The sequence below is a fragment of the Nematolebias whitei genome, chromosome 15 (assembly GCF_014905685.2).
Source record: "Nematolebias whitei isolate Nwh7 chromosome 15, NemWhi1, whole genome shotgun sequence".
Taxonomy (NCBI): Eukaryota; Metazoa; Chordata; class Actinopteri; order Cyprinodontiformes; family Rivulidae; genus Nematolebias; species Nematolebias whitei.
In genome coordinates, this window is record NC_056512.1 from 20192023 (window position 1) to 20213844 (window position 21822).

General features: G+C 41.7%; 1 protein-coding gene across 1 annotated transcript in view; it reads right to left on the reverse strand.

Annotated features, from left to right (window-relative positions):
* Nucleotides 1-7225: 7225 nt before the first annotated feature.
* Nucleotides 7226-21822, reverse strand: part of LOC119421510 (nuclear body protein SP140-like protein) — a 20104-nt gene continuing 5507 nt past the window's right edge. The window contains exons 5-11 of the mRNA XM_037688860.1: nt 21133-21272; nt 20543-20611; nt 20006-20139; nt 10713-10806; nt 10566-10640; nt 9536-9679; nt 7226-7423 (exon numbers count right to left, since the gene is read on the reverse strand). Coding sequence (XP_037544788.1) covers nt 7337-7423; nt 9536-9679; nt 10566-10640; nt 10713-10806; nt 20006-20139; nt 20543-20611; nt 21133-21272 — 743 coding nt within the window. The 3' untranslated portion in view covers nt 7226-7336. The remainder of the gene's footprint in view (nt 7424-9535; nt 9680-10565; nt 10641-10712; nt 10807-20005; nt 20140-20542; nt 20612-21132; nt 21273-21822) is intronic.

Sequence of the window (21822 nt, forward strand, 5' to 3'; positions counted from 1 at the left end):
TGTGATTGTAACAATATTGTATGACATGTGTACTAACCATTTTTCTCTTATCTTTTAATTGCAGTCTTGATTTAGAGTGCATCCATTTATTTACTTAGCTTGAAAGTGATAAGTATATTCAGTTTGTAACGTTAAAAAGAAATACCTATAATCAATTATAAGCAGTATATTAACAGAGTGTTATTTTGTATTCATTTTGTGTTAAAGGAACTGCTTGCCTGGCTGTCTGCTGAGGAAGTCGCTGTGCGAGACGTCTTCATTTATTGAGTACAGTTTCTGTTTTAAGATCAAAATGCGGTGGCCACCAAAGCACGTGGTGATAGGGATAGGTGTTTTGTCATCCATCGTGTTGTCACTCATTTTCTCTTTTGAATATTTCTGTATTATTCCCGGTTTACCAGAGTGTGAGCAGACTGGTGAAACAGGCAGGGTGCGAAGGAGCGTGACACCACACACAGTCATGAAAGATGCGTATGGCCTTCCGGTGCTGAAAGTAGAGTATCCCAAAGACACCACCACTACCCTAAGCCTGCCAATCTGTGACATGTTTTATTGTACGGATTACCGTATTGCGAATGCAGCCTTTTATATTTGTCCATGTCCCAATCCATCCAAATGTTTCTGGTGTCCTGAGTGGAATTATGTCACGTTGTATTCGGGATCATGGAAACCTGATATGTCTGGACATCTGACTAATTACAGAGATTGGTGGAGGGCACATGCCACCTTGGCAAAAAATAACAGACACTTGTTATTGTCCTTTGAGTATGTTCGAACTTGGAATAAGTTAACCAGCATAAAGCGTGAGATGATCTACACCTTGGTGACGGAACCCATTTATGTGCTTGTAGCCGCGGATGTCGCTGGCAAGGACCCTTTCCGGGTGCTACAACTTGCTCTTACAGAGTTGCCAGTTCAAGACCCTACTCCTCCTCCGACCCAGGAGTCATCGCTCCCAATGCCTATGCGAATTGATAGTGTTGACTATACCAGCTTAACCCCTGTGGATGTGATTGCTATGTCCACTGGCTATACCGACTCTAACATTTGGTTAGCTTGGCTCGCTGAGGCTGCTAGACAGGCTTCTTTGTCTGAATGTGTAGCTTGTGCTGCAGCTCGACCAAATTTGTACACCCAGCCAGCTCCATTACACCTAGAGGACGCTTGGGGATTTCATTGCATGTTAAGTTTGACTATGAGAAAATATACTAAGAATTGCACTACATTAGATCAGGTATTCCCAATTATTTCTAATATAACCAAATTAGGCTCGTTTGCTCCGGTAGAACGATTTGACTATTACTGTTTTAATTACACCTCAACTGCAAATAAAAAAGTTGCCTTAGGACAAATTCAGGATGAATGGTGTAATATCACGCAACAAAATGTCTCTGACAACACCCGTGTGGGTAAGGTGGCTCGCGCTGATCTGTATTATTATTGTGGTGGTAGACGTTTACTAACACATATCCCTCAGGATTCTGTGGGATTGTGTGCATTAGTACGCTTAGCTGCATCGTTAACCTTGATTGGCCCTCGTTTGGAAGTTTTAAATGACACCTCCATCTCTACCAGTAGGAAGAGACGTTCAACGCATAATTTTGACCCCACTGTGGGCTCTACTACATATATTGATGCCATAGGAATCCCTCGAGGAGTTCCTGATGAGCACAAATTAGTAGATCAGATTGCGACAGGTTTTGAAAATTTACCTGTTGTTTCAGCATATTTCCCAATTACACCAAATAAAAATGTTGACCGAATAAATTACATACATTACAATGTCATGCGTCTGTCCAACCTTACCAGAGACGCTGTTGAGGGCTTAGCGGAGCAACTAGCTCCGACTTCTTTGATGGCTGTGCAGAACAGAATGGCTCTTGATATGCTATTAGCAGAGAAAGGAGGTGTGTGTAGCATGTTTGGTGACCTGTGTTGTAGTTTCATTCCTAATAACACTGCCCCTGATGGAAAAGTGACCCGTGCACTTGAAGGTTTGAGGACGTTGTCTGATGAGATGAAATCTCACTCTGGTGTAGATAATCCTCTTGATGAATGGCTCTTCAAAGTGTTTGGCCCCTGGAAGCAGATGATTGTGTCCATGTTGATGTCAATTGCAGTATTTGCAGCTATTATAATCACATGTGGATGTTGTTGTATTCCCTGCCTGAGATCTCTGTCAGTACGTCTTATCACTTCCACTTTAGAGAAGCGGGACCCTGAAATAGCTCGTCAGCTTCTAATGCGCAGAGGTTATGAACTTTCTGATTTTGAGATGCAACCACGCCGGCGCAGAGAAGCATATTCTTCCGTTTGATGTCGACCTCTTTGGATGAGGTCGAAAGGGGGAATTGTTGTGAAATAATATTGTATTCCTTTTTGAATCTGACTCCCAATTCTTATTTTATTTTGAAATTGACCCACTTCCTGTTTTACTTTGAAGAGGCTCTCACAGATTGAAGTCTGTTCCTGTTTACTTAATGTAACACGAAGTTTCACACTCCTGATTCGTTTGAAACTGACCAATCCCATGACAGCAGACTCAGAACGCGCGCTGAAAAGTTAGTTTTGCTGTGTGAAGGAACGCCCAGATTTGAGACAAAGAAAGTGCAGGTTTCTGCTCAAAACAGAGTGAGCAGCCAGCAGCCAGAGACGCAGCAGCAGCCAGATGGAGCAGAGAAGAACGACTTCAATCTCCTCTTAACAAGGTTGTATTGTATAGTGTAGGATGGATTGCATCCAATTTTTAATATGTTAAAATAACGACTGCATTTAACTAATCCACTGTTTATGCTTGTGAATCTATGACTTCTGGGTTTCTTTACTTATTAAATATTCATAAACTTGAAGGTGCGTTTGTCATATCTGAAGTGCATGTCTTGACTGACTCCTGCAGGATTGAAACGGTAACAGCAGACTCGGGTGGAGAATAAGATGTACATACAACAACCCTAACTGTACTATGTTTTGTGTTTCCAACAGATGCTACGATGACTTCTAAAAATGGATGTCCCAATAAACACAATAAAAAAATTCAATGATACATCAAATGTTGTCTGAGTATGTTTTAAGGTAATAACAAATGTGAAATCTGGAAAACAAAGACAATTCCTGAATCTGTCTTGTGTGCTTTGATGTGTACATAAGTTTATTGGAGGTCCTGAAACAACTTTTCTGAGAACACAAAGATTTTTATTTTACCTTTGGCCAAGATGTCAGTTTGAAATCAGGCTGCTTACTGCAAAACCAAGAGTTTTTTTTAAAGACAGACAGTCTTCATTTGTATTGTTTTGTCGACCAAGTTAAATTTAATTTCTAAAATATGGATAAATCTGATCTCATCATGCAGCATAAGCAACTGGGTATAGGTGTGAGGGCCAAAAGTCTGGTTATGTACTGACTCCTAAATGTGCTTGTTTTCTACTGAAACATGGAGTAGGTTGACCTTTAAAATGTGAGACAGCTGAGGAAGTTAACCAGTAAACAGAAATACCTGCTCCAGTTGCAGAAATCTTACAGAAACTGACAATCACTCATCTGTAGTGACGGCAAGTTGAACAAGAAAATGTGAAGTTAAAGGAAACATTCTTTGTCCCAAGGCCAGTTTAAGTATCATTTATATTTTTCTTTCTTTATGAATCTATTGTAACTTTTTTCACATTTTTCAACAACCAAAATGGAATTTGTTTTTTAATGTTATGGCTAGGTATTAAAAAAAACCCTAACATTTAGCTCTCCCCACTACCCAGTTATGTTGCTCTTATTTTGAAATGTAACCGGAAGTTCTGTGTTAAGAGAGGCGAAAAAAGAAGTTATGGAGACGCCGCGGCAGTATACTGGAGCAATGTAGAACCGAGACGCCGCTAATGTTGAACCGGTTAACACCATAGACATAATATGCCTGTGGTTAACACAATCTGCCAATAACGCCTTGTTTTTAGACATCACATGTCTGTGGTTACGGCATTTTATCGTTCAGCCTATTTTTCTATCGTCCAATCATATGCGGCCGGCCAGACACGCCCATTTTCATATAGTCTAATCAGATATGATCGCCCAGGTACGCCTTCCGAATTTGCCTGCAGAGATACCTACTTGGACTTTTGTGACAGACTCTTCATCATCGTTAGAAATAATGAAATGAGGAGAAATCCAGAGTCCCTGTGGAAAACAGTGCAAAGACTGGGAACTTAGCTGTTATTTTTTGTTTGTTTGTTGCTCACAGCCTCACCACACTTGGAAAATATTCACTTGCAAGGGACGATGCATAAAAATGTTTCGTCAGTGTAAACAGATGTGGCTACACATGTTGATGCATCGGCATCAGAAGTCACCAGTTTACAAAAAAAGCAACATTTCATCTAGATTTCTTTACTTTAATTCCACACTTTTAAAACACGTTTCTCACCAAGTCTGTGGAAATTCAGCTGTGGGTTTTTAAAGACATTTCAACTTTCATGCACGTTAACCCACAGCGTCAGGTACTACTCGTGTTTATAAACTAAATCAAAGACATCACTAGACTTTTACATTATACTTGGTCGACACTACTCATCTAAAGAATGTTTCTCACAAAGCTCGAGGACAATAAGGTGCAGGGTTTTAAAGACATTTCAACTTTCATGCACCTTGATGGCTTCACTGTTACATCTCCAGTCCAGACTGTTGTCCAGGTGAACCCCAAGGTGTACGTCTCAACCACCTCCACTTCTTCTGCCGTGATGTAAATAAGTGTTGGACCTGTTCCTGCATCTCCTGAAATCTAGATGTGTGGGTGTGTAAAAATAATTTAGGACATAAGTGTTTGTGCGGTTGTTTAGGTGACGGCAGAGTTTACAACATGTGTATGGAGGAACAGATGTTTTTGCAGCATGTTGGTGATTTCATCTCTCCTGCTGTGGAGAACTCTTCCACACGTACAGAAAAGGATCGAGGGACAACAATAACTTTTCATTTCAAGGTTGTAGAGAAGTGTGTTTCTGAGTCCTCTGACATTCCAAATGTTGTCAGAAAGATACATCTGGACTTCAACATCTGGGCTAATGTGACCTGTTAGTGTTTGGTTCATATGAAGCCTCTGCTGAAGCAGGTTTCATTTCAGATACTGCACATGGTTTTTCTTCTGAACAGCAGGTGGCAGCAGCAGCAGCAGAGCTACTGCAGTCTGAGGGAAGACAGAAGGAAGGACCCAGAAAGGGACTTGATCCAGCGACATTCTCTCTGAGAGGAAACAGCTCTACCAACTGATCGCTGGTTCAAATCCCAGCCGGAGGCCTTTCTGTGTGGAGTTTGCATGTTCTCTCCGTGCTGTGTGGGTTTTCTTCGGGTCCGTATTACTATAATTATAATTCCCTTTGAAGAATCGATGTTTTTCATCCCACCCACTGACTTTAATGTTAGATGGAAAAGTCGTCCCAGTGACTACTGGATATATAGGACTGTTTATTATGCCCATATTAGTGTTGCTGTAGGCATGATGGCTCAGTGGTTAGCACTGTTGCCTCACAGCAAGAAGGTCTTGGGTTCAATCCCCGGTTGGACCTGGGGTCTTTCTGTGTGGAATTTGCATGTTCTCTCTGTGCATGTGTGGGTTTTCTCCAGGTAGTCCGGTTTCCTCCCACAGAACAACATGCATGTTGGGATGCCTTCAGGCCCCCCTTGCAGAGAGATCTGTGATCTCAGTGGGATTTGCCTGATTAAATAAAGGTAAATAAATAGGACATGCATTTTTTTTGACATTTTGAACTACGTATAATTACTGAAATGCCAAAATTTCAATATTTAATTTTTTATATGACTTGTTATATTTTCTGTTCTGTAATGTTCTTTATACAGAATGGAAGGTTAAATAACTGTATAATACATAAACTGACTTTGGTTAAAGATGAATTTACATTTCATGTACTACATTATTGAATTTGGCCCACAGCCCCTGTGTTAGACTGACTGGTAACTCTAAATTGTCTCTAGGTGTGAGAGAGTGAATGGCTGTTTGTCTCGTTTGTCTCCATGTGTCCCTGTGATGGACTGGAGACCTGTCCAGGGTGTCTCCTGCCTCTCATTGACTGCTGGATATGGGCACCAGTGACCCCTGTGACCCGAAAAGGAAGAAGCGGGTAAAGATGGTGGATGGATCCAGGGGTGTAGTCTACATGATACTCGTGCATACGGAGTACACCCACTAGAAAAGCTTAAGAATTTCAGTATACCAACTTAAAAGTGCCCAATGACACACGACATATTATTAGACACGTGTCACTGATACATGAAACAGCAGTTAACCACATCTGTAACAATCTATCTGTATGCTGCGCTTTGCTTTGATAGTGTTTCATAAAAAAATCTACGTTTTTAATACAAAGCCAACTGTTGCACAGTTGTTCATTTATTCAAATAAAAGCATCAGAGAAATTTGGAAATGTTCAATATGCTTAAAAATCAAGATAAATTAACCATTACATTGTACTAACCAGTGTACTTTGGTTTCTAAGCACAGTGCACCCACTACAGAAATGTAGACTACACCACTGGATGGATCCTTCAGCTACTTTCATCTCATTTCAGCTTCTGCTAAATTCAGCCTTTTGTTCTCCTTTCAACTTTTCTACACATTTTGTCTGATCATTTCAGTTTCTTTATGTCAATTTCAGATATTTTTGTAATCTCTTCAGCCTCTCTCTGCCGGTTTCATCTTATCCTGCTCATTTCTACTCCGTTTACTTTTGTCTACACATTTCTGCTTCTTTCAGCAAATTCCAGCTGTTCAAATTTGATTTGTATCAACAGATCAGTGATTAAACCTTAGCAGCTTTCAGCATAAATCAGTGTGCATTCACACGACATTTTCACAGGAAACAACATTTTATTAGTGAGCTTTATGTTTCATACCACGGAGCTGACAGACTGGAAATACATATTTTTCAGTTACGGTACATCCAAATCTTTTTACCGAATCAGTTTAAAATCATATTTATTGTAAAATTCTTTTAACTTCATCAAAATACCCCAAAATAACTTAAATTTTAAATATGTAACTAATACAATAAGCTTTGGCCAGATTTAAAACAACCTATGGTTATGGTTACTTCACTTTGAAATGTAAAATAAACACATCAGGAGGTGATAGTGCTCATTGTGCCAAAAAATGTATCCCAAAATATCAAGTCCAGTATTTGGTGAATCATCCTCTACAATTGATTGAACACTTCAAAAATAAAAAATCTGAAAAAGTACACTACAAAAACAATGATGGAAGATTTGTTTGATTTTAAATTGAGGACAAAAACATAGATATTATTCTAGGAGCGTGGGTGCCAACGTTGCACATCTGTCCAGTCTAATCCTGGATGTTGAAGGCCTTCCGAAATTCTTGGTCAAAAACTAGTTTCAGATGTTCACCCATGGCAAAGACTTCAGCATTGTTCTGCAAAACAAAATACAAATGTAAACACAAATAAATATATAAAACAGCTCAAGTTAAGATCTGTATTAAAAAATAAGAATAAAAATGGGAGAGTCTTCAGTAGAATACCTGGATCAGAATCCTACATGGGTGGCATCTTTTAACGTAACTGCACACGCGATTAAAAAAAATACACTACAGGTCGCAGAAGTGAGGATGAAATCCTCACCGTTAATAAAAACAACCTCAGAAAGCTACAGATGGTGATGCTATTTCTATGTAAAAACAATATATACCTGTGAAAATGATGCAGAAAAACTGGTTCATGCATTTGTCACGTCTAGACTGGACTATTGTAATGGTTTATTATCTGCGTGTCCAAATACTTCTTTAAAATGTCTTCAGTTGATCCAAAATACTACCGTACCCACCACTGCACCCAGTATTCACTGGTTAACTGGACATCATTAACTTCACACAGACTCTCTCACTGGTACATTTTCATCTTTAAATCACTTCTTGGTCTGCTGCCTTCATACATCTCCTCCTACATGTCTCTGCGTGAGTGCAGCTACAGCGTGCGCTCTCAGGACATTATTACCTGCAGTGTTCCCTCAGTGAGGACTGAACTAGACAAAAGGACCTTCTCCTGCTCCGCTCCTGTTTCCTGGAATATCTTACAAAAAGATCTGAAGCTCTCGACCTTGACCTCTCTAAGTGGCTTCAAACATCTGTTAAGTTCCTGTTTTTAGTTTTCTACATCACTTTATAATCTAGCTGCTTTTTGTTTTGTTTGTTAAATACCATTTTCTTTCACTTGTTCTTCTCAGTTTGTATGCTTTCTTTTATGATTGTCTACGGTTGTCATCAATCTTTGTTAAAACCAAGTCTCTCTTGTAAACGAGTCCCCGAGACTCAATGGGATTAACCTGTCTAAATAAAGGTTGAATGAATGCTGCCAGAGTCTTAACCAGAGTTAATACGAGAGATCATATCTCTCCAGTTTTAGCTTCTCTCCATTGGCTCCCTGTCAACTTCAGAATTGAATTCAAAATCTTACTTTTAACCTACAAAGCTCTCAACAACCTAGCTCCATCTTATAGTACAGATCCTATTGTTCTATATTTTCCCAATAGAGCACTTCACTCTTTTTTTTTTTTTAAATCCTCTGTCTCTCGCTCAAGACAGACGCTGTCCTCTCCCTCCCCCTGTTCTCCTTTCCCCCCTGCTTCTGTTCTCTGTGTGTCTCGGAGCTCCTGGTACACATCTACCTAACGAAAAACGCTATTATGGATCTGGTGAGCTGGACTTTCAACGCAATCGACAAAATCTTTTCATCAAAACAACAGGGTCCTGGAGAGCCCTCTTGTCCGGCTGAGACTCATGCTGCGGGGTACATCAGAGATTCGTGGGGAGTTTGGCAGCTGATGTGTCTCTCAGTTCTGTCTCAGGAGGACGCTGAAGACGTTGATATATTTGGACTTATGATAGCAGGGGTTCTGCTCTTTGGCATCGGCGGAGCCTTTTTATTAACTTGAAGACATTGGCAGCAGTTTTTTCATGGCAAAGCTTCCATCTGAGTTTGTGTCTGTGTTTGGTTCGTGCTATGAGGATTCAAAATCAGCTGATTTACAAGATAAACCATAAGATGGAGACGATTTGTGAGAATCACAGGCCACCTGCGGCTTCTAAGACTCGCCATCATGTTGGGATCGACCTTGAGGAGGCTCATAACATGGATCAGTGGAGTGAAATATCTATAAATCTGGCCATTTTGGACCGGAAAAGTTCCAGCAGGACTCAAGGTTGACGAGAAATTAAATAAAACAGTCTGCCTGAAGAAAATCAACAATTGTGGCTTATCTGAATCAGACTTTTGGCCTCAGATACGAGTCGACTATCAAATTTCTCCTGGGACATGGGTAATTAGGGAAAAACTTCATCTATCGCAAGCAAGTAAAAAAAAGACAAAGAGGAGATGTAGTATGGATGCAGTTAGGGAGGATATGGAGGTATTTGGAGTGAGAACAGAGTGAGATGGAGGAGGGTGACTCCCTGTGGAGACCCCTGAAGAGGGAACAACTGAAAGAAGAAGAAGAAAACAAGTAAGAATATAAGTGAAGGATTTCTTGCCTGGTTGATTTTAGCACACTCGGCGAGAATGTACAGAACATCAGAGACAAACTCGCCAACAACCTGGTACTGGTTCCTCTGGAGTCTCTTCGCTATGCTGTCCAGCCATGTGAGAGTTTGAACAAACCTGGAGTAGCTTGCTATCTGTTGGTGTGAAGCACAGCTTATTTCTTCCACCAAGAGACAGTCTGATCATTTTCAAAAGGATCTTCTGTCAAATAGCTTTAATTAGTTTGTACTTTAGAGCTGTGATATCAGTATAAACAGTTTTTGTCCAAGCTAAGCTAATAGCAAGCCAAATGAGGGCCTGTTTCATATTGTTTTTCCACATTATAAACTAATGTTTTTCTAAAATGGTGTACTATTTTGAAAGAACGCTACCGTTAGAGAACTGTTGATCAGAGGTTACGAATGTTTTATTGTGCTTTATTGTTGTGGCTGAGAACTTTCTTCCCCTCAACCCTGAGAACAAGGAGCTCAGTTCTCTCTCCAAAACAGCCAAACTGTCCCCTAAAACTCTCTTGTCTCGAACTGAAGGATGTCTCTTTGATGCCCATGAACCATACGTTTGCTCAAAAAAAGTGCTGTAAGGAGGCTGCAGCTGCCTTCAAGGACACCCGCTGAACTCTGCTGAACTCTGCTGAGCTGAGAATGTTCTATAAGACCTTGCTCAAGGGCCCAGAGTGTGGTGAATTAGGGTGGAAGCAGGTGTGGGTGTTTCACCTTGCCCACCCACATTTTTGTTTATGGTCCGAGGATTCGAACCTGTGATCTCCCAATCACAGGCTCGCCTTCTCTAACCTCTGTTTAGGCACCAACTATTACTAGTTATTCTATATGACAGAAAATCCTTTCAAAGTTGACTAGATAAAACATAAATAGAAACAATATTACCAGTATACTACATAAAACTTAAATGTTGAATACATGTACATTAACACTACAAATATAGAGCCATGCATAAAGCTGGGATCAAACAGGAAGGTGCTTTTACGTTAGATGAGAAAGATTCTAATAAAAAGTGACTTACATCAAATCTGGGGTTGGAGGAAAACTTTTGCTCCTCGTCAGCGCCGCACAGAAACATGAGGAGATAGCGGCATTCCTGTCAGTGAATGAAGAGGGGTGAGCGACAGAGACAGACCCAACAGACGGAGAAAGACAGACGGACACTGACCAGCATGTGTTGAGATATTTGACGGGACATGACAGCTTCGGTCTTCTGGCTGGCTTTAAAAACACAGAACGTGCACTTCCATCCTTTGCCGTTCCTGCACACACAAAACAAACAAATATTAGTTTAAACAGAAGAACATTTTGTGCCCATTATTTCCATTAGTTAACCTCTGTGTGAATCTCTGTCTGCTCAAATGTTCTGTGACCATAAAGTTCTGTGACCCAAATGTTAAACAGCAACAACAGGACTGTTTGCACTTGCGCTGAAACAACTCCTGAACACTGATCACTGGAGAAGAAGATAAACTAGAGAACTTGCATTTCCTGTGGAAATTCAGTGTGAATGCTTTTTGCTGAAGAACTTGCTGAAAAACAGCTGAAATGAAAGAACAAGCCCAAGTTAGTAGAAGAAAGCAGAAAGAACAAATATTTGCTGAATTACATTTAAATAAGCAGAAACTGGCATAAAAATTAGGACGTGAGCTAAAAAAAAAAAAAGCTTAAATTAGCAAAAAGTAGCTGAAAATGCATGAAGAAGCTTAAACTACCAGAAGGAAGCAGAAAGCTAAAACGAGCCCAAAAAATGTGGAATTAGCTGAAAAAGATAAATTCATTCAAACTTTATTTAGACAGATAAATCACATTGAGCCTAAAAGACTCATTTACAAGTGAGACCTGGTTGGACAGACAAAAAGTGGTAAAATGGACACATGTAGGAGTTAGAGGCGAAAAAAATTCCTATCAGACTTTTTTTTCATGCCTGAGAAAAAAACCCTCTAAAATTAAAAAAAAACACCTCGCACAAACAAGCACATAGTGACATAGACATTCTGCAGAGGGGGGAGCCGAAAGCGGTGAGCATGTTCATAGATGCTCTCGGGGGCAATGTAAAAGTTATGATAAGGATGGAATAATCAGCCAATGTCCTCCGATGAGATCCATAAACATTCTCCAGGTATGTCGAGGAATGGCCAAGAATAACGTCTATGAGAATCCAAGAGTCCTGAAATGATGACACAAAGTTTATTCAGCTGGATTCATCTGGTTATCAGTTGGAAATTCCTCAGGGAGGGGGTGGTGAGCGTCAGATCACATTTTCTTCAGGCAAATTCAGATAAGATGTCCTTCAAGGCCAGCCAAGGGAGCCAAATTCAGATAAACACACAGTTGTTTTGGGGACAGGCAGAACTTAATGACATCTACCTTGAGTCTGTGTTGGTCCACTCGGTTCCGAAATGTCCAAAATACATGGCCACACCAAAGGAACGTGTCCGAGTAAAATCCCCAAGATCTGATCCATTCTGCCCAAAGCATTCGAGTCTGGGTACTCAAGACACAAACCAAGCCATCATAAAGGCAAGCAGCGTGATCGGGTACTAATTTGCTGCTGACGACTTCCTTGATTGATTGATAAAACCAGCAACCAGCCGAATCCAAAAAGCAGGAATCAGTTATCGTGAATCCAATTAAATATGCGTCCTTAAAATCCACAAATGGCAGCAGAGATAGAAACATCATCAAGTCTTCAAGTCGATGAGATATCCAGCTGCGTGCGTGCCAACAGGACAAATTGGCTCGCCTAAAGCCTGTCTTCTCTTCGAAGAAATGTTGTAAATTGAGTTGAGGGACCAACTGATCAAAAAGTCCATAATTATGGTTCAGAAGAAATGCAAGAGAGTCTCACAAGCAGTTTCACAGACAGACAGAACAGCAAAACAAAGCAGAGAGGGAGAGGAGAAGCATCCAATCTCGGCAAGAGCAAGTGGTGAAGTGGATTAAATTTAGCATAAAATTTGCATAAAACAGCTAAATGGTAGCTGAAATAGCAGAAAAAGCTGAAAGTAGCAGAAATAATTTGAACAAGCTTAAATGAGCAGAAAGAAGTTAATTAGACTGAAAGTAGCAGAAATTACCACAACAAACTTGAATTTATCAGAAAACAGCTGATATTAGCTAAAAATGCTAAAAAGGTAGCTGAAAAGGTAGAAGACACTTAAATTGGCATTCAAAAGCAGAAAGATAAGATAAAACTTTATTGATCCCGCAGGAAATTGTTGAACGAACACATTTGCCCAATTAGGCAGAAAGAAGCAGAAATGAGCACAAAAAGGTGGCAATTGTCTGAAAAAAAAAAGCTGAAATTTGCACACACAAAAGCAGCTGAAAAGTAGCTAAAAAAATCAGAAAGAAGCTTGATTTACCAGAAGGAAGTAAAGAGAGTACATTTTTGCTGAATTAGGCCTAAAAAAGTTAAAGTGAGTGCAAAAATGTTCTATTTCATCCTTACTGACCGCGAGAGGGCAGCGCAGAAATCGCTGAATGTTTCCTTTGTGCAAGTGCCGTTGGAGTAGTAATTCCAACAGTCACAGGTGTGACATGGGTGACCAACCAGAGAATATATAGCCTGACGTAATCCGTGGCTCTGCTCCCTTTTTCTTCTTGCGCCTGGTTTATTTCATGGCGTCAGCCCTTTGGACCTTGAACTTTTTCACTGTTGTTGGAGGCCCGACTGCCCGTTGGCTGGAGGTCTGCTTCGCTCCCGTTTGTTGGAGGCTTCCAACCACATGGTCAGTTGGTATTGTGCTACAAAGTTTGTTGTTGCTTATGTAGACAGCTGAATTCCTAGCCTAGTTTTGATTGGTGAAGGCAAACGTTTGCGCACCCTCTCCCAATTGTTTTCACCAACCTCATAGACGGTTGGACTGAACTAGCAATGCTAGCCTTTCTGAGTTCTGATCTTGTTTTTAATTGGTGAAGACAAGCATTCGCACACCCTCTCCCAATCATTCTCACCAACCTTATAAAATGGTTGGACCGAGATAGCGGTATTAGCCTCCCTACGTTCTGACCTTGTTTTTATTAGTTAAGGCAAGCATTCGTGCCCCCTCTCCCAATTGCTTCCAATAACTCGGCATGTAAACGGTCCCACCCAAGAGCGTGGACATACACTGGACCTTGTTTTAACTTATGATATGACTGTTAATAATCTTGTTATTGGTGATAATGTTTTTTCAGACCACATGCCAGTCCAGTTTGAGTTCACCCTCCCCCATCTAACTCCTAAGCCGTGCATTCCTGCACGTCGCACCCGGACCATTAACCACTTCACTGCCACACGTTTCACAGATGTTTATAACTCTGAAATGATCATTCAGCCCCCAGTGTTTCTCACCACCATTGAGGAGCTGACATCCCAGTTCAACTCTGTCTGCTTAAAGACTATGGATCATGTTGCACCTGTTAAAACCAAAAAATCAAAACTCAGAGCAGAACCTTGGCTGAGTGACGTCACCAAGGCCGCGAGGCAGCAATGTAGGAGGGCGGAGCGAAAGTTGAGGAAAGATAGGCTGCAGGTCTCTTTCCAGATACTTAAAGAGAGCTGGTGCTGTTATCAGGAAATAGTAAAAGCTGCTAAATCAAAATTCTTCTCTGATATAATTACCTCAAACTCTCACAACCCACGTGTCCTCTTCTCCACCCTAAACTCTGTTCTCCACCTCACTGAACCATCACCTCTGGAAGCCTCGACTGAGCTGTGCTACAACTTCCTACATTTCTTTGTGGAAAAAATTGCGACCACCAGGGCTCTCATTTCCCCTCCAAATCATGACCCATCCATCCCACCTCAATCTGTAGCTCCTTTTGACCATTTTGAACCCATCACTATCTTCTCTAGAGCAGGTCATGTGCAGCTTGAAACCGTCTGGTTCCCCCTTTGATGCGGTCCCCCCCTCGACTACTAAAGGAGGCTTTTCCTACTCTAGGTCCGTCCATTCTTGCCATAGTAAACAGTAGTTTATCCACTGGTGTGGTGCCAAAAACCTTTAAACATGCTGCCGTCCAGCCTCTCCTGAAAAAAACCAAACCTTGACCCCTCACTCATTTCCAACTTCCGGCCTGTCTCCAAATTCCCATTTGTTTCTAAACTACTGGAGAAAATAGTCGAGTCCCAGGTGAAGTGCTTCCTGGAGGATCACGCCATCTTAGAGCTTTTTCAATCTGGCTTTAAACCTCTCCACAGCACTGAAACTGCCCTGCTGAAGGTCTTTAATGACATCTTCAGATTCACAGATACCGGTGATTCTGTGCTGCTTGTCCTGTTGGACCTCACAGCTGCCTTTGACACCATCGGCCAGGAGATCCTCATTGCTAGGTTGGATCAGTGGGTGGGCGTCACAGGATCAGCCCTCAATTGGTTCAGATCTTACCTCACTGACAGATCCTTTTGTGTATCCATCAAGGATTTTAGTTCCGCAGAGGCAGAGCTTAAATGGGGGGTTCCGCAGGGGTCCATACTGGGTCCCCTCCTATTCTCTTTATACCTGCTGCCGCTTGGTGCTATTTTCCGGAAACACAACATGCCCTTCCACTTCTATGCCGATGACTGTCAAATTTACTTCCCCCTAAGACACAATGGTACATGCTCTATTCAACCGCTGCTCAACTGCCTGGCTGACATCAGGGACAGGATGGCTTTAAATTTCTTAAGTTTCAATGAAAAGAAGTCTGAAGTCATGTTGTTCCCTCCCAACGACACGATCACAAACCACTGCATCGACCTTTTCGCTCTAACCCTGTCAGAAAAACAGAGTCACTAATCTGGGCGTGATAATGGACCCTTCTCTGAAACTTAACAATCATGTAAACATGATTGTTAAATCATGCTTCTTCCAACTGAGGCGGCTGTCTAAACTGAAGCCCATATTGTCCAAAAAGAACCTGGAGACAGTAATACATGCATTCATTACATCTAGGCTAGATTACTGCAATTCACTCCTGTTTGGTATCAGTCAGACCTCCATAGCACAACTATAACTTGTCCAGAATGCAGCAGCCCGATTTTTAACCAGTACAGGCAAAAGAGAGCACATTACACCAGTTTTGGCCTCACTGCACTGGTTACCGGTTCACTTTCGAATCCAGTTCAAAATACTCATGTATGTCTACAAATCACTGAACAGTGTCGCCCCCCCATCTCTCTGATTTGCTACAACCGTATGTCCCACCACGCTCCCCGAGGTCAGCGGACCAGTTGCTCCTCACAGTTCCAGGAACTCGTCTTAAGCGCAGAGGTGACAGGGCCTTCTCTGTAGCAGGACCAAGACTCTGGAACGAGTTACCTCTGCTTGTCAGACAGGCCCCCTCCCTCTCGGTTTTCAAGTCCCGTTTAAAAACTCACTACTATTCAATAGCTTTCAACACAAGATGATCTGTGTTTTGATCCTGTATGCTCTACACTGGTTTGTCATCATTATCTGCATCGGTTTTTGTCTATATTCTGATTTACCTCATTTTGTATTTTGCTTTGTGTGTTACCTGTTGTTTTGCCTGTACAGCACTTTGGTTGGCCTTGTTGCTGTTTTAAGTGCTTTATAAATAAAGTGGTATGGTATGGTATGGTAATTGTCCTCTTTTAACAAGCTGAGCTAGCAGTGTTAGCCTGTCTGAGTTCTGGCAGCTTGTCTGAGTTTCTATGCCTTGTTAATTGGTGACGGCAAGCGTGCACGTCCCCCCTCCCAATTCTCGGCCTATCCTTTCATCCTAGACTGGACTGAGCTGACTGCATCGGCCTCCTATCCTGAAAAGGGCTGCCTGAAGTAAGGAGCATGGATGGCTCTCACTGCTGCACCGATTGTAGGGCCGTGCTCCAGGCAGGTGATGGTCACGACCTGTGTCCTGCTTGCCTTGGGCATGACCATCTGGTGGAGGCTCTGTCAGAGAACCCCTGCATGAACTTCAGCTTCATGCCATGAAAGTGGTTCGGCTAGCCCAGTTTTGCCCCCGAGCTCAGCAGGGACCTCCTGCCTTCTGGGCAGGAGGCACCACCTAGGTGCTCCAAGTGCCGGACTGAGGCCGCAGTCTCTGTGGTCGCAGTCTCACAGTCTCTGTGGCCTCTCATAGGAAGAGACAAGCCAAGTATGATCAGGACCTCTCCATGAGGGTGGAGCTGTTGTCCACAGAATTGGTGGCGTTGAAGTCCTTTTATCAGGCATGCCAACTGGGGGCTGAGCCAGTGGCAGCGCCTAGACTCTACTCCTCACTCATGCCTGAGCTGGCTGTGGAAGAGGATGTATTACCCTTGGCTGCCTCTGCCTCTCATTTTTTTAGGTGAGGAAGAAGGGCAGTCATCTCAGGCCTCAGAGATTGATTCAATTTCTTCATCTCGGAGTGCAGCTAGTGGGTCAGGTGACGGTTCGATGAAGGACATCATGTGTATGGTCCTGAGACAGCTGCAGCTAGACGTCCCGCAACCAGAGGAGTCCACTCCTGAAAGTGCCTTCTTAAGGCGTGCGGGCAGGGCCCTCCTCTTTTTTCCGTCTCTCCATGGAAGGAGTACCTGAGGGAGAAACATACCCCCCCCCCCCTCCACACACACACACACACACACACACATAGGAGGGGATGGGTCTGGGTTGTTGTGCTCAGTGAGAGCACTGGAGGCATACATTGCAGCTACCGCTGCTATACGATGTTCAGACCAGCTGTTTGTTTGTTACAGAGGCCCTAGGTTAGGCTGTCCTCTTTCCAAACAGCACCACTCCCACTGGATCGTGGATGTTATCTGCCATGCCTATGCCACAGGGCATGACCCCCCGCTGGTCGGCATGAAGGCACACTCTACCAGGAGCGTCTCTGCTTTCTGGGCGGCCCTAAGAGGGGTTCCGCAGGAAGCAATATGTGCTGCAGCATCATGGGCGTTCCCAAGCATGTTTACCAGATGTTACAGCGTTAACGTGGCCACCCCTCAACCCTTGGGCCAGGCTCTTCTGCAAGGGTCCTCTGGGCCTCCTCGGTGAAGTATGTGCTCAAGATTCCTTGTGACATTGCTGGTATTAGTCATTCAGTGCTTTCAGCACTGCCCTCTGGTAGGAATGCACGGTATATACGGTACACGGTAGAAACTATAGAAATTTAGCCTACGATAGAGATTGGTCTTCTACCGGCTAACCGCAGTAATGCTGTGTCTGATGTAAAATCAGAGTTGTCAGTTTAATCGTTACTTTTTTTAGTTGAAAACTGTGCGTAAGTGGTGTTAAAGTCTTTTCTTCGAGAACTAAGTAGTGAAGCTACAAGCTAACTACGGCCAGCTTGCCGTAGTGTTGCCGTATTCGGACGCATGTGCAAAACGTTGTGTTCCATCGAAAGTATTTTTTTTCCCATCAAAAATTAAAGTAAGCGCTGGTCAGCTTTAGAGAAACCTGCTCTCTGATCTGTGAAAAGAACGCTGTGTTGTGTGATTTTACTGCGAGACCCTCTGGCCACAGAATCATTTTGTGTCGACTCTCCTTAAAGCGGAAGGAGGCGCCAACTAGAGGATTGGAGGGTGAAGTGTTTCAGTGTAAAATCCTGCTCTGTTGCTGTTCATTTCTTAAGTGAGAACACTGGAAACTGTTAAGAGTTAACATATTATTTTGTTTAAAACATATGGCTAAAACTACATTTGATATATTTTGCACTGTTTTGCACTACAAGAAAGAAGCCTAATACTTGATTTGTTTATTATTTAAAAACTCTCTGGACCTAGTAGTGGAATTTTCTTAATTTAAAATAAATTATGGCCAAAAGACACCCTATGCTTTTTTCCCCATTCCTATTGCATGTTTTATACCTAAAACATATTGTGATATATATCGTTATTGCCACCCTTCACAATACATATCGTGATATGAATTTTATGCCATATCACACATTCCTACCCTCTGGCGGTCAGTAGGGATGAAATAGAATGAAAGTTACATATGTAACTACGGTTCTATGAAACCCGGATGATCGCAAGAGCTTCTCTGTCACTCAGAATCCTTGCATTCCGCAAGAAGATTCTGTAGGAGCAGAGGGGAGATCCAAAGATGATGCGGATTATGTCAGGCTATATAGCCTCTTATTGGTCATCCGTGTCACACCTGTGACTCCGCTGGAATTACTACTCGAACGGCGCATGCGTGAAGGGAAAATTCAGTGCTTTCAGCGCCACCCTCTTTCGGTCATCCAGGATTCATAGAACTGTAGTTACATGCGTAACTTTCGAATTAGCTGGGAAAGCTAAAATTAGCATAAAAAGCTAAATAGTAGCTGAAATAGCAGAGAAAGCTGAAAAGAACACAAAAAGTTGAATTTAGCAGAAAGAAGTTAAAAGAAGCACAAAAATGTTGTAGTTAGCTGAAAGAATCTAAAAGGATTTTTAAGAAAAACAGCTGAAATTAGCTGAAAAGTATCTGAAAAAAAGTTTAAATTTGCACATGGAAGTTGAAAGAAGCTGAACCAGAACAGTAAAAGGTTGTAAACAGATCATAAGATTTGAAGGATGTAAAATGAGCTCAATTCATTTTCTATGAGAAAAAAGTGGCAGAAAAGGCTAAATAATTCAAAAAGCTGAAGTTGCACCAATACCTAAAGTCATAGCAGGGTTGTCCTGAAACAGCTGAACGTTTTGAAAGTTGATTTGTTGAAATAGCACAAAAATTGTGGAACAAGAAAGATGCTAAAAAACAAACGTATGGAAGAAAAATGGATCTCGATAGTGTGAAGGTTCATAAACATTCACACTATTAACCCTTCCTGACATGTCTGCCTTCTTTTTGTGAAGGTGAAAGGGCAGCAGATTGACAAACTTCCTCTGTTCTTCCCCTGAGCTGACATTACCCCAGCTTTCAGGAGATGGTAAAGATCTGATGTTAACCGCAAACGGCGCTGGACACTGTCAGTTATTTAAATAGACATAAATAAACACATTCTCAAAATACATATATAAACTCTTTACTTTTAATGTGGGCAAACTGCACCAGAGAAGACAAAAGCTACAGCATTCCAGGAGCAAATGTCAAACATTTTCAAGAACTTGCTCAATAAATGTCAAACATTTTCAAGAACTTGCTCAATTAAATGGATGCACTAAATCCAAAATTGTGACCGTGTTTTAGGGAATTTTTGGTCAAAAGCTATGCATGTTTTTATTACTATGGTTGAGAACCTTAACTCTGCCCATGAAACACATGTTTGAGTTAGCAGAGAGAGCTGGATGAGGAGCTGAGTGAGGCTGCAGCGTGCAGCTGGCTCCAAGGACGCCTCCAAGTTCTGTGAACTCGGCTGAACTGATAAAAGTATAAAAACAAGCTGAGAAGGCAGCTCCGGCCAGATGACTGGTCTTCATATGCACTTCATGTATACAGTGTAACCTGTCCTGAAAATCTGACCTCACAAGGAAACACCAGTTAAAACTCTTCTCCTGCCATGGAGTGTGGCTCTTTTTGAGTACACCATGAAAGATGTGCACACTTGTACACTCATCATACTCACTCTGTAACGTTGTCTTCTATACAAGGCACGTGGCAATTCTTGTGGAACGACCTTGGACAGTAATGACACACTTTCACGTCTTCTTTTCCTTTAACTTTACAGATGGAGCATTCATAATCATTTCGCTGATTCTTCTGTCAAGACAAACGAGCCACGCCAGCGGTCATATTCAAATGCAACACAATGGCGTCATGATTCATAGTTTATGAAAACCCAGATTCATATACTCATTCACTGAAATTAAAAAAAAAGGTTTGTATGCACAAAGGCACAGTTTGCAATCAAAAACTAAATAAAATGTATCTAATGGGTTTTCTTTGCTGAAACGTTTTGTTTTATATCCAAAAGACTTCTTCAGTCTTCTTCATCTTTTGCATAAGACGAAACGTTTCAACAAAATCTATCCAGAGGACCTGACTCGACCTTGTTAGAATCATCTACCTGAATTATTGAGCATGTATCAGGACATGAATAAAATGTAATTTTTCAAACAAAATGCTGGATGAGGACATGTTTTTCACGTACTGACAACCGTACCATGGCTTCTTGGTCTGATTCACACAGACTGCAAAGGCACTGCTCTGAATGGATCACCAGGCCATTTTCCTGAAAGAGAGGGATGAACATCATTCCTCTCTGTTTCATAATTTAACACTGTTGGCTGAAAAGTTCCTGCAACCTCATTTTAAAAAACCTTTTACACTTTAAATCAAAATCACTTTGACAGGTTTCATGATACAACTTCACTGGTTGAATAATTTCCCCATTTGTCATGTTAGTGTCAACATGAGCTGGCATGAATAAATAGCAAAAGACAAAAAAATAATTTATAATCCTGCCTGAGCACATGAAATTCATTCATTCAACCTTTACTTAGACAGGTAAATCCCAGGTAAATGTTTTTGTACTACTAATGGTTGGATTCTCTCTTTACATTACCGGCTATGACACTCTGATATGTTGGTAAATTATTCTGTGTTTCAGAAAAGCAAAAGATCCAAATGTGAACATAAATGAGATGTGGCCAAAGTTATACACATTCAGTTCATGAAGCTAAAAAACAAACAAACAATCAGCTTTTAGTGATGACAACAGATGTGGTTTCAGACACCCCCGACCACATTTACCTCCAGGAGAAAACCAAGCGCTTTTCCATTATTCTCAATGTCCTTCCTCCAGGTGCCGTTTCTATGACCTAATCCTTCATTCATAAACTCCACCGGAGTCATCCAGCTCGTCTTGGTGCGAATACTTTTCCCACGTTTCCCTAATAAAACAAAAAGAGAGTCACTTTTGATCCTGATCACCGGAGCTACACATCTCTGACACCAAAACAGCAGCTGAGTTTGACACCCTGCCTACAGAACTAATGGTCCCTCGCTACTTTGCAGTTCATTCATCGTGGACTCGCTCTATCACGGTTTTTCAAAATAAGAGTGGACATGACGCACAATTGGCTGATTGATGGATGAGCTGCACGATCGGCATGGAATTTTTATTTAAAATAAATTTAAAATTATTTAGCACGTGCTGCACATTAGTGCAGTCCACACCTGCAGAAAAAGCTTCCTCCTGCACCTCTGTGTGGCCCACGCTGTAGGATAAGCTTCCTCCTGCAGCTAATCAGCTGATCTCTGTGCAGAGCGGGGAAGTGGGCGTGGTCAAGAGCGCTTGCTGGTGGCAAACATCAGAGGAGGCAGGAAGCTGCAATCATGACATGCTGTGGTCTGTTTAAAATATTGCAAGAGTGTGGAAGGGTTTAAAAACGCCTAATATATATATATATATATATATATATATATATATATATATATATA